At 44.5% G+C, this 13,045-nt stretch overlaps 2 protein-coding genes across 2 annotated transcripts; one reads left to right on the forward strand and one right to left on the reverse strand.

The window, feature by feature from the left end:
• Positions 1-940: 940 nt before the first annotated feature.
• On the forward strand, positions 941-3,613 carry PAAG_05554 (hypothetical protein; the record flags this gene model as incomplete). Its single annotated transcript, XM_015845611.1, has 3 exons — positions 941-1,057; positions 1,147-1,496; positions 1,618-3,613. The coding sequence occupies 3 exons, from the start codon at positions 941-943 to the stop codon at positions 3,611-3,613; spliced, it is 2,463 nt and encodes an 820-aa protein (XP_015699837.1).
• A 3,728-nt stretch (positions 3,614-7,341) lies between these two features.
• PAAG_05555 (hypothetical protein) lies at positions 7,342-11,443 on the reverse strand (the record flags this gene model as incomplete). Its single annotated transcript, XM_002792780.2, has 6 exons — positions 7,342-8,271; positions 8,338-8,669; positions 8,737-8,784; positions 8,870-9,933; positions 9,993-10,971; positions 11,113-11,443. The coding sequence occupies 6 exons, from the start codon at positions 11,441-11,443 to the stop codon at positions 7,342-7,344; spliced, it is 3,684 nt and encodes a 1,227-aa protein (XP_002792826.2).
• Between the last annotated feature and the right edge of the window lie 1,602 nt (positions 11,444-13,045).

The raw sequence follows: 13,045 nt of genomic DNA on the forward strand, positions 1-13,045 counted from the left end.
GTCAATTTTGGCCGTGAGCGCGAAAGAACGCTAACACTGCCTCACCTCCAAGCGAGGACATGGTTCAAAAATATACCTTGCCTTAGAAACCATAGCACCAAGTTATCTCTTTCTTTAGCCGCTATTCTTCAGATGACTGGAGACGTATGTTCATCTCACTCTATACTCCGTAGAGTTAGCTTATCTTGTATGTTTAGCGTGGAGTTTCGTTTGGGGCTATTGGAATTGACAAACCGTTTTGGCCAATGGGTTATGTATCATTTATTGGGATGGGAGGTTTTTCCGTGGATGGAAGGAATCATTTTTTAATGGTTACCTGGATTTTGGTATAAAATATTGGATAGATTATCTTTGCTTGCCACTTGTCTTTCTTGGGCAGTTTGTGTTACCTACGTAAATTGAATTTTTGTTCACAGTAACTAAATATAACTTCGATTTTATTTTGGATGCTATATCTTGACTCCTATTCTCTTGCCTACAATGTTCGAGGCTCTCGGCGTGAGAGAATTCTCCCATGGTTGGGATAAATAATTTCACGAACGATACGAAAGAGTCCAGAAGAATTGCGACGTTACAGAAAGAAACACACCAAGCATCCATCATGATGGATGCTCTGCGGGATGATCTCAGCTGACTCCGGTCCTTGGCTCTCACACCCCAGAGTCCCCCACGTCGCGGATTATTTTTCAAGATCGTCATCAATGGGAGCCTTCATGTCTGGCCAACCAACAACGCCATCCCGCACCCAGTGCAGCACTTCTCTAAGCAATCGTTTGGGAGAAATCTCCTAGACAGCAACTGGCCACAGCTATCATAGCCCTCACCTCGTCAAGCTGCGAGTGAGAATACTGGGGTTTTGCCGGATTCGGTAGATGTCATCAAGTGCCAACTGAGCGACTGAAGCAAGTAACCTATCGATGAACTCATTAATGGAAAAAATATGTCCAACGTCCATGCCAACATGTTCGGAGCTTCTGTGGGTGATCTCGCAATCGCTCGCAAGAGGCCTTCCCTTATGTCTTTGCCTTTGAACCTCATTGCTGCAATTGTGGCGCATGTAAGAGCCTATACGCCGCTTTTGCTGGAGAAAATTCTTGCCCTACGCCCAAAGAGCCGTTGCTGATCCGAAATCTTTTTCCTATGTAGCTAGACAATGTTGCAGACCTCGCACGCCTCTGTCGCACATGTCGCGTGTTGAATTACATGACTCTTCCCCTACTCTACAAAGATCTTTCTCTTACTTCGTACGACAAGATCAGGTACCGCGATGAGATCGCCGAAGGATGCGGTAGTGCCAGCCCGTTTTCCATGGCTTTAAACGCGGTGGTGACAAGGAACGTGGGTGGGCTGGTGCGATCTTTAACATTGCGAGGACATTGGAGGGAAGATGAATTAGAGGAGCATGCGAGAGTCGGGAGAGTACCAGACTCGTCAATGATGCTGAATATCGTAGTGAGGGCCGCTGTGGATAAGATGTCTGCTTTGGAATCTGTCAGGTATGAAGCACTTTTTTGGAGTAAATCAAAGATATAAAGGATAAAAAAAAGAAAAAGAAAAAGAAAAAGGGACATTTGCTGATATGATTCTTTTTTTCAATCTCTTCTCGCGGGATAATAGCTGGCAGCTTAACACGAAAATGCTGGAGACAGTTTATCAAGGTCTCGCACAGCTGCCTAATTTAACCTCGTTGACAGTGCGGTTTCCATCAAGTCGGCATCCCCGACCGACTGCTGTTATTCCGCCAATGCCACATCTACGATGCCTTAAAATCACCGATATCGACCCACTCTGTTACCCCGATGATATCTCCACTTTACTCTATGAAAGCAAAAAGCTTCGGGAGTTGGGATTGCACTGGTCTTACCGCATGCGGGAAGAACAAGAGGCCAGTGTCTCCCTTTCTGATTATTTCCGCAAGTGTCTTGCTGCTAAATCGCCGTTGACCATCAAAAAGATATCGTTCCAAAATCTATATGCATTCCACCGAGAGGAGGTTATGCATGCCCTGGACCATTCCGTGCTTGAAGACTTAACCTTGTTTAACGCTCCAAAGGGTGCAGATGATAATGTATCTTTCGTGGAGTACAGCTGGCCGTTGCCAAAATACGAGTTGAAAATAAAATCCCTTCGGTCTGATCGTTTGGATACAAGGAGCTGCGAGTTCTTGGCCAAGGTTACAGAAGTGGAACGGCTATATCTGGTGAACGGCTTCCGAAATGCTGGAGATTACATCAACAGTCCCAGAAATTTATATTCGCACTCCTCCACGAGCCCTACGCCATCTTCTAGTGATGTATCTTCTACTAAACGAAGCGGAAATGCATCTGCTTATTGCGGATACCCCGCGTCTAGAGCGCATACCGTCAATTTCACATCTCAGTCTCATCAATCCATGTCTAATTTTCAACCCTATGTACGTGACTTATTTGTCCAAACAATCACCTCCACGCAAGGACCTAGACTCCGTCATCTTCTCCTCCCTTCTCGATGGCCTCTTCCGCCTGCCCTAATCGGACGCCTTGTGCGTTCATGTCCCAATTTAGAGCAGCTTGCTCTAGCAACAGATTTGTCCAGCATGGAATCAGTCAGCTTGCTACTCCCATTTTTACTCAAACTTGTTGCTCTTCGACTCCTTATCCCGACTTCCTATGCCACCTCCGATCCCAACTCAGGGCAAGGGATTTTCAGTCGTGATGCCCATCTATCGGCTCCAAATGGGGATGTCGATGGTTACGGTCAACACCGATTCTTCTCCTCCTCTGGGGAAGTTAATTCACAAATAATCGCTCAAGTGGTTGATATGGATGACCGCATCCACAACGAAACAATGGGCGCGTCGTTGGCGGATATGGAATTATTTGGAACATTGAAAATAATCGGCCTCGGCTGGAAGGCATGGGAGCTGGGCGAATTGTATACGATTCCCCGCTCCGAAGCGACGCGCGAGTTCCGTTTTATAGAGGCGCATGCAATTGCGTTGAAATATCAATCTATGACTGCTAGTCGTTCATCTTCCTCATGTCTAACCCCTGCAGGGGCGGGAGGGCCGCCAGAAGGGAACATCACGATTCCAGAAACTGGCCAACACGAGCGTCAGAAGACATCAAAGACATGGCCAACGACATTATCCTCGCTGGGAAAACGAAAACAGCCGCCAGATAGTAACGGCGATAGCAGAAATAACGACAACGATAAATACGATAACATTAGCAATCTCGATTCGCCATCCTCGCCCTCTCCTTCCCTCATCTCAGCTTTCACGATACCCACAAACCAACAATTCCCACAGGCTCCGTCCCAAACCTCCCCTTCCTCTACAACGGCAACATCCGTCACCCCACCGGCCGAATGCCAAACCCAAGCGCAACCCACCAACCCCCTTAAAACACGTCTACAACCATCTCCGCCTTCTCCGTTCGAACTCAATCCGCCATTCACTTACAATAGCACTGGCGAGCTTGTATCCCAAGAGACCATCGCAGAAGTAACTCGTTGCATATTCACTGAGCAAACTAGAGATTCCGAGATGCTTTACCGACGCCGCGTGAAGCGGGTGGGGTGGGAAGTGCTGAAACATTGGGAGATTTGGGGGTTGGATGTTCAGGAAATTTGAAGGAGGGATGGCAGTTGGAAATGTGGGCTTTATGGTAGTTTTACTTCTAATTTGTTTTCTTCCTGGGTTAGCTAGCGGAGTCTTGGATAAATTCCTAGGGTGTAATTTTTCCTGGAGGGTTTTTGCGACTCTGAAGCTGGATCATGTGTACAGATAGTAATGCTTTATTTCGAGATGGGTTGCGAGCGGGAGTTTTCGAGACAATGTGACACTGCTAATTTGAAAGTCTGGAATGAGCAGATGGTGCTGACTATATGATAAGCTGGTTATATATTTACAGATAAGAGGGCTACATATTTCATTGGAGTGCAGGCTCATGGCCGTCGATCAAGTACTGCTCGTCAGTGTCTTGGAAACTTCAGATGCCAGACAGATCATCCACCAGACAGGGAATCAAATATTATATATCATGATCTATGTTGAGTTGCTCTTCAAATATTTTGTTAGTAGTTGACAAAATGACATTGGGTGGAAAACAAAAATGATGATTGGAGAATTAACAGGTAACGTGACTTACCACTAAATGAGCCATACCACTAAATGAGCTGCTCTTAGCAAAACTGCCTCAACTTGCTAGAATCTAATTAATTCCACAACAATGAAATAAATATTAATTAGATTATTAAATAGTAATGAGAGTATTCTCTAGTTCCATACAAAATAGGTGATTTAATAAAATAGACATGTGCTTGGCTGAAAAACATAGCCATGGTAAAAGATCTAACATAAAGTAAAAATATTAATTAAAGAAGTATCAATTTCTGAATTAGTAATAGAAGCAGCAGTAAGCTGCTCTGAAGGATTGAGATTGACCTCATTTCCTAGACTGAAAGATCAGATAGAGTTTAAAGAATTAGAATCTGTTATAGATGTCTGCTTCTACTGCCACTTTGAAGCAGCTGTAGTTGAACTGACTAATTTTTATTTTATAGCATGAGTATAAGTTTGTTCTTGCTTCTCAGCTTCAAGCTAAGTCTTTTCTTTCTTATAGACTTTATGAGTTGCTACTTTAGCTGCTTGTCATTTAATATATTTTCACTAAATCTCTTCAACTTCATATACTTTTCAGAGATCATATTAAAGTCACTCTTAAGCTTATTGAGCAACTTTCTTCTTTTTTTTATGATCTACTTTCTGAATCCTCTCATGAGCTTGTTGAATCTTAAATGATGAGAAGAATTGAATTTAATTAAACTGCTGCTTTAGATTCAATAGATCTAAGAACTTTTCATACTATCATTACTTCTTTTCATTACATAAAGCTTTAATTAAAGTCTTATTCTTATGCATAAGCACCTTCTTTTCAAAGACAAACTTCTCACTAGTATATATAATCTTTTTTATATATTTAAAGAGCAGGTTTTATTAAATTTGAATTTTTTTAATATTATATTGAAGAGCACAGATAGTTATAGATGTAGCAATCCCAGTTAAAATTGAATTAACTGAAGATATAGACTGTTTTATAAATTAATAAAAAATATACTCAGAAGTAAAAGAATAGATATCAGTGATAGTAAATACAGATTGAATATTCTTAGTCATTAAAAACTGATTTTATATGAAATTGAAAACTAATAAAAAGCTTCTTTTTATCATTTAAATAAATTCAAATTCACTGCAAAGAAGATTATTGACATTATAAGAGTATGCTTCTGCTAGAGGACTAAAGATGTTAATATTCAAAGATTGCAGTTGATAAGTTAAATATAAAGACAATACTACAAGAAGAATTTAATTTTGATTTGTAAAATTAATAAATATTATATTGATATAAGAAAAGTATTCATTTAAAATAAGAAGATGTTTTTCACAGTCTGCTTTAGTCTTGATGTGCTTATTAAAGATTCATTTCAGTCAGTTAAGCTCATAGTCATTATTATTTTAATCATTCTTAAAAATTATAAAATAAGCTATATTATTCTCATTCAAATTCTTTAATCATATATTTAATATATTATAAGACTCTTTTTGATAAATAAGAATGAATGAAAAAGCTGTTTTATCTGCATATATTGCTATAAGTAGAGAGATAAATTTACAGATATCATCTTGAACTGTAGTAATTTACTTTGTCTTAGAGCTTCAACTGAAACAATCTGCTTAATAGTCTAATCAATATCAATTAAAAAGCTCTTTTCATTAAAATTGTAGATATTTGATAATTTAATATTGTATTTTTTGATCTTCTTATTCAACTATATAGTTATACAGCAAAATAATTAGCAAGAATCTATAGAGAACTTAGTGCAAGAAAACAAGCAAAAGATAAAAATACTAGCTGAAAATAATGCTCAAAATGAGTAGAATTATCTGCTATTTTGCATTTTTGATCAATGTCACAGACATAAATTCTTTGAATTTGAGTCTTATAGTACTCAGTAAAGTATCTCACTCAGTGAATTTCAACAGATTTTTTGATGATTTCCACAATGAGATTTCAAATGATTTGAGGTGTAGAAGCAAAGTCATGAGCTGCAAGCTTCTCTATATGAAGCAGAAGCATTTGTTCTTGTTGATTTGAGAGCTTCTTCTTTATGTTGAGAGACTGCTTCATTCTGTGTGAATTGCAAGTCATTATAATATCAGCACAGCATTTCCTTATTAATTGAGTGCTTCCTAGCAGTTGCAGTGTAATTTTTGACCTTTTGAGCTCTTAAATCCTTAATTGCAAGTTGAATAGCTTCTTTGTTTGGCATCTCAAAGCAGTGGAAGTTGAAGAATTAAATTGCAGCACATCGCAAAAACACAGCTCATTTAGTGGTACAGCTCATTTAGTGGTAAGTCACGTTAACTTAGTTTAGCTGAGGCAAAAGTAACAATTCTCACTCCAAATAGCCATGAAATCAGAGCTGTTGTTAAGGGGAATCAAATAAAGACAAATCTCTCAACCCGCTTCGTTGGCGTAGACTTTTCGAAGTATAACTAAACTACTGCTCACAGATGCAGATAAATAATCACCTTGATGGCTTTGGCTGAAACCCCTGCATGATCTTTGTAGCATAGAATCTCTGCTGGGTGTAGTTGAAATTTGACTCACTCTTCTATAGCAATTAGTCTATCAACTGAAATACTGCCCAGGGAAGCCCCTATTACTCCAGAAGATGATACGATTAAATCTTTTGACAAATGATGCCGAACGACGATTTCAACTGAGATATTAACATACGACCATGCAAGTTTAGGCCGGGATGAGATTTTGATCTCTCCTAAAATACATTTGACAACTGACGACGCGCGCCAGGAATAAGAGGAATCGCAGTACCTGCTACACTTGGGAGGCCTGGGAGAAAGTGTATGCAATCTGAACAACGGAGCCTTTCTTCCAAGGTAACTTAACTGTCTAACCATCTAGCTAAAAGCACATATATAAGTAGTTATACTAGATACAAAAGCACGATACAGATATGTATATGGAAAAAAATGTCAGGATATCAATATGTACTGATCACTAATCACTGACCAGTACTGTGGGGACGAAAAATGTACAGATTTGAGGGGGGAAAAGATGATAGAAATAACAAGTCAAAAGGCAGTGAAGGATTTGAAGGGAATGTTGGCCAACAGAAAAGAACATATCAATATGCAAAAGTAGAATAAACTAAGTCTTGAAAAAAAGACGGAAAATATCCAAACATGCAGTCTTGAAAAAAATTGAAATACGCCCCCCCCCCCCCCCAACCTTCATATTTATATTTTTATATTTCCTCCTCTACCCAACCACCTCCCTACAAAAACCCACCCGACAACCCATTCCCCATATCATCCTGCTCCTTCAACAACACCTCTAGCATGTCAAATTCCCCCACCATGGGCCCCGTCCCGCCCAGCCCCTGATCAACCCCCATCGTCGCATTATTAAAGAACTGATCAAGCGGCAACGCAAACCAGTCAGACTGCGCGCCCCCACTACCACCAGCACCAGCACCAGCACCAGCACCATTAGCCATACCTGACCCGTCGTTCCCGTTACTGGTGTTTTGGTTACTGATAACCTCCGGCGCGATAGTGATGGGCGATGCGCCTGCGCCGGCTGTGGCTGTGGCGGTAGGATCGCCGTCCAAGTCCATTTTTAGCGTGGCGGTGCTGGGGTCGTAGTAGTTGTAAAAGACGGAGGCAGGCGGCGGCATGAAGGAGACTCCTAGGCTGGTGGAGTTGAGGGGTTTGGCGGGGATGCTTGCGAGCGGGTCTGTGTGGGTTGATGGGGCGGAAGAGGTGGATGGTGTTTGGTGGTGATGGTTTGCATCGAATTGGAAGGGACTCGGGGCGTTGGTGGTGTGCCACCTTGAGGGACTGTGGAAGTCATTCTGGTTCTGGTTCTGATCCGGCTGTTGGGATAGGGTGTGGTTGTTTAGATGCTGGTCGGGTGGATGGGGCGATTGGTGTGTAGACAATGGCGAGGAGAGTAATGGCTGTGGCTGCGGTTGTTGGGGCAGCGGGGTTCGTTCGCGACTGGGGCATTCGCCTGTGACGCGGTCTGGGGGCGCAAAGCGGAGAAATCTATTGCGGATGTTGGAGGTTAGGAGCTGGAGCAGATCAGCTATTGTGACGCTGAGGTGGACGTCGTCGACGACGCAGGTGCGTAGGGATTCGATAGTACGGTCCTGTAAGTCCAGGGAGATGCGAACTTCATCTTCTTTGGCTCCTAGGGTAAATGTCTATAAAAGTATATATAATTAGCCGTTTTATCATCGAAAACTGCCAGGGGAGAAGGGAAATGGCACCTTCAGAATGAATATCATCCCCGATAGAATTCTGAAAAAAGTGCGAACGGGAGCATGTTTCAGAGAGTCACCGGGGACAAGACCATCCAGAACAGTTTTCAAAATGCGCCTAGAGGCATCCACCACCTCTTGTATATACGGTTCGTTGACCTGGTATTGCTCCATGAGGACGCGCCAAGAGGCCGTGGCCGTTGTAGTTGCAGTAGCGGTAGATGTATTTGCCGGACCAGTTGAATTCGGCCGTGCGGTCGCTGATGAATTTTGGACTTCGATAGTCATTGTCGTCCATCTATCCACAACTGCTTGAAGCGCGAGGCAGTTGATATATAGCCCTAAAAATGGACTTTAATATATGGTTTGGGCATAGATACAGAATGGGTTGGAGTCCTTTTTACTTACGAGTATATTCATATTCGATCGCGAGAATATGTCGCATATGGGCCGGCACTATTATTATGCATAGTTTAGTGACCCAGGCTCAGAAAGGAGTAAAAAATAAAAAATAAAAAAGTGTGAAAAAGGAAGGACTCACTGGAAACCCGGTCAAACTTCCCTTTAAACTCCCTCAACGACGGCGTAAACTTATCAATCTGCTCTCTATACCTCCCACTTTTAATCAAATTCGACGTCTGCTCTTTACTCTGAAACAGCACCTGGTTACTCGTATACATAATCTTTGAGATATCCATCCAGCAATCCTGCATAAGGTCAATCGAGCGGTCCTCATTGGGGTCTAGCAACCGTGACTCCTCCAGCGACAATCCAGGATCCATATTGATCCCCCACTGCGGTAGTGGAAGCATGGAAGGAATCCCCAGCCGGCCGCTGCTCTGCGATATATAGACGAGTATAAGCCTGCGCACGCGCCGCTTGCGGATCCGCTCCGCGAACGATTCCGTGGTGCTGGTGTGACTTGACAGCCGGTTATTTTTGGGGTCGAAGACGCCTAACTCGAAGGCGAGAGCTTGCGCGGTGCTGAGGAGCATCCATGACATGCGATCTGAGCGCCAGACGGGTTCGAGCCATTTGTAAAATGCCAGACGGCCCTCTGAACCAGAGCCATTGTGGCTGTTACTGTTACTGTTACTAAGACTGTGGCTCTGGTTTTTGGAACCGATCATGCCGTCATATTCATGATTATCCGCACTCTGAATCTGCGTGAGAAATTGCGGATCAATATCCAGCAGGGTATTCTCATCATCTCCAGGTGGGAAATGCAGAGCGCGTGGATGCCAATCAGTCAATAACAAGAGTGCCTCTATCGTGCCCAAAGATCTCAAATGGCCTCTGCTGGAATTCGATTGGCCGGGGTTCAAGGAAAATTTGGACATTTGGGATGGTAACGTGCCACCGTCGAACTTCTCCTGGCCCCAGAAGAGGCGCTCGATCATGCCCCGCAAGTAGGACCAGAGCTTCTCGTGAATGGAGTGGGCGCGAGAGCTAGCGCCATTACCTGTCAGGGGCATGTGGCGGGAGGCAATAGTGAGCATAGTTACAGTTAGGACGGGCTCTTCGGTTAGTAAAGTTAAATGGGTTGCTGGGGAGCTGTAGTCTGGTATTACGATGGGGCTTAAGGGGGCAAGATGTTCGTAGTAGCTATGAAAAAAAGGTTAAATCAGTATCAAAGTATCATTAATGGAGAGTTTCGCACTTACTATACAATATATCTCATAGCCTCATCGATACTAAACCACCCCGCCCTTATAAAGCGGAACCTCGACCACGCCCTCGCAGCATTCGCATAGTCCATATCCTCCGTATATCCACCCTTCAGCGATGCATCTGGGTTTATCAACCCTACCCCTGCTCCTCCAGCCTCGCCGCCCCCAACTCCAACTCCAACGCCAACGCCAACCCCTACCCCATCTGCAGTGCAGTGGTTAACTACCCCAGTTCTGGAGCCAGCCGGCAGCGTGTGAAGCTGATGACCAGACTGTTGCTGGCCAACAGACATCGACCTAGAAGATTTCCTCTGCGTACTGCCAGATGCCATGGCATCGGCGGCCCCCGTGGCAAAGCGCTGCTGGCGATTTAGGTCCTCTGTGCGTCCCGCGGCTTCGGAGAGGAGATGGAGGGCATCGTGGGTGTTGCTGATGGCTGGGGAGAGAAGTTCTGCAGCGGTGCGGTTCATGACTTGTTGGCTCAGACTGTTTTCGGCGTAGCTGGATGCACCCACCCGCGTTGGGAGTCGATTGTTATTGACGTTGGTAGTGGTGGCGGTGCTGTTGTTGCTGGGATACTGGCTGGAACTTATTGAGAGGCGGTTGGGCGGAGGGAGGTCCGGCTCAGTCCATCGACGGTGCGTCGGGGCCACGGCGATATCCGGATCTATGGCGGAGGAGGTTGTGTGCGAGAACGGGGAGACGCCGTTGCTTTTATTATCGTCATCATTGTCGTTATCATTACTGGTACTGTTATTGGTAGTGGTGGGATTGCCATCAGCAGGGTCGAGAAGGGACGCATCTGCGGACATCATCCGCTTGTCTCTGTGCAGAGTGACATCTTCCTCGATATCGCCATTGGCATGACCAGCAGTCTCTGATGTCTTACGTTTGCGGCGGGTAGCGGAGAACTCGCAGCGTTTGCTTTCTCTGCGGCAGCGGACGCATGGCGGGGGCCTGGGGTTGTCAACGCCTGGAGAGGGGAGAGTCGCAGCAGAGTGTTCACATTAGTGTATACGGATCGTTGTATGAAATATAAAAAAAACATCTACATATTTATAACGAAAATGTAAAATTGAATATTAAAATAGAAAGAGAAATAGAACAAACATACTTCCCAAGTCACAGCGGACTTTTCTTTTGCGACACGGATCGCAGGCCTGGTATCCACGGCGGTGCTGCGGGGCGGGGGAGGTCGATTTTCGCGGTGAGAATCCGGGGGTGGCGTTTGTGCTGGGGATAATTATTGAATTGGGGCTGGTCCTATTCTTGGTGGTGGGATTCGGTGGGGAGTTGTTGGGGATGTTATTGGCGTCGTGGGGTTGGACGGGCTGGTGCCGGTGAGAGTGAGAATGCGGATTTGAGTGCGAGTGTGAATGGTGAAGAGTGGGCAGCGAGGAGAAGGAGGTGGCAGAGGACGAGGATGGGGCAACCCTGGCAGCCATCCCTAGGTGCACAACAGGGCACAGGACGCAGCGGAGGAATAGCGAAAGAGATGAGACGAGATACAAGATGCTAACCCAGGGGCTGGGGGAATTGGTTGGCGTTGTATGTATGTGAGTGTCCGTTGTGTGGGTGTGTACCCCGAGTTTGTTGGAGGCGGCTGGACAGCAGGAAATCAAGGCCTGGAGACAGTCAGTTACACAGAGACAGAAGTTGGAGAGAGAGCGCGATAAGAATGAGATAGATAAAAGAGAAGCTAAAGAAGTCCAGACAGAGAGATGTCAAGAGAGATTGATTGATTTGGAATGGATACTGTCTTGGGGGCATGTGAAGTTCAGAAATCTAGAGAGTGGAGAAGTGTCTGACATCAACATTTGCTGGTGGTTGATGGGGTTAGTGACGAGGATCATTCATTGAATGACAACCCATTAAAAGAGAAACGCGGAGAAACACTTAACTTAGTTTTCTTTGGTTACTAAAATAAACTGATTAGTTATTAAATCCTTGCCAGCTAATAGTTAGTTAGTTGGTTACAGCTAATAGTTTAACTGCCCAACTTAACTAAGTGAATAACTTAAGTTATTATTAGTTAGCTAGCTAACTGGCTATTAGTTAACCAACAGCCCTGTTTTAGCATCCTCATGAGCGAAGGAATTATCCTGAAGCCCATTTGACTCCATAATTCCGGAGTTTTGTTCTGCCCATCCCTTGGGTAGTTATGAATCAAATGCCTGTACGGCTCCTCAGTGAGGGGACTAGTCTCTCTCCAACGTCGCATTCGAGGCTGAAGAATTTTCGTGTAAAACAACCTTGGAAGCCAACGGACGTTTTCTAGAACAAAAAAAAAAAAAAGAAAAAAAAAATGTCTATACACGTCTCGCACAGAGTTGCCCGTTTCCACTGGGGAGGATGCCATCTAGCTAGTATATAGTTTTTCATCGGGCCGCGTATTTCACACACCGCGCATCCTCCCCCCCCTCCTCCTCCTCCTCCTCCTCACCCGAATAAATTATTCAAATAACTACATCCTGCATGTATGCACTGCTGCTCTGTGCATATTCGACACTCGGCATAGACCGGAGCCTCATCCCGTCCAGCTTCCAATCCCCTGCAAGATGCCTGACAAGGATTACAACCCGTTTTGAGCCAATTGGCGTGTTCACCCGCCCTCAACTCGCCTTAAACCCCTATGCTGCGGTGCATCATTGCAGCGCAGATTATAGCTATCATTTATGACAGGAACCCAAGATTGTATGGCGTGCGCTTACTTCCAAACCATGGGCCTTCTAATTACCAAGGTCATGTCTGCTCCGTTGGAGGTGAATCTTACAATGCACCCATAGCCATCCAGGATATGTGGGATGGATAGGGTAGCTGTGTACTGTGAATTTTATGTGGAGTGAAGCTCCACGTTGTGGTTCCTGCTTCTAACTCGGTTCGCTGTTTGATTTGCTTGGTTTCTCGCCAGCTCCACCCGATCCCTGGTCAATGCGAATGCGGAGAAGCCAAAATAGTAGACAGGCCTTGGGGTCAAAGGAACGGATTTCACCACATACCTGGATCGCCTGCTCACGTGATATAGTCTTTCAAGTTGTGCACCAATT

This window comes from Paracoccidioides lutzii, assembly GCF_000150705.2.
Source record: "Paracoccidioides lutzii Pb01 unplaced genomic scaffold supercont2.14, whole genome shotgun sequence".
NCBI lineage: Eukaryota > Fungi > Ascomycota > Eurotiomycetes > Onygenales > Ajellomycetaceae > Paracoccidioides > Paracoccidioides lutzii.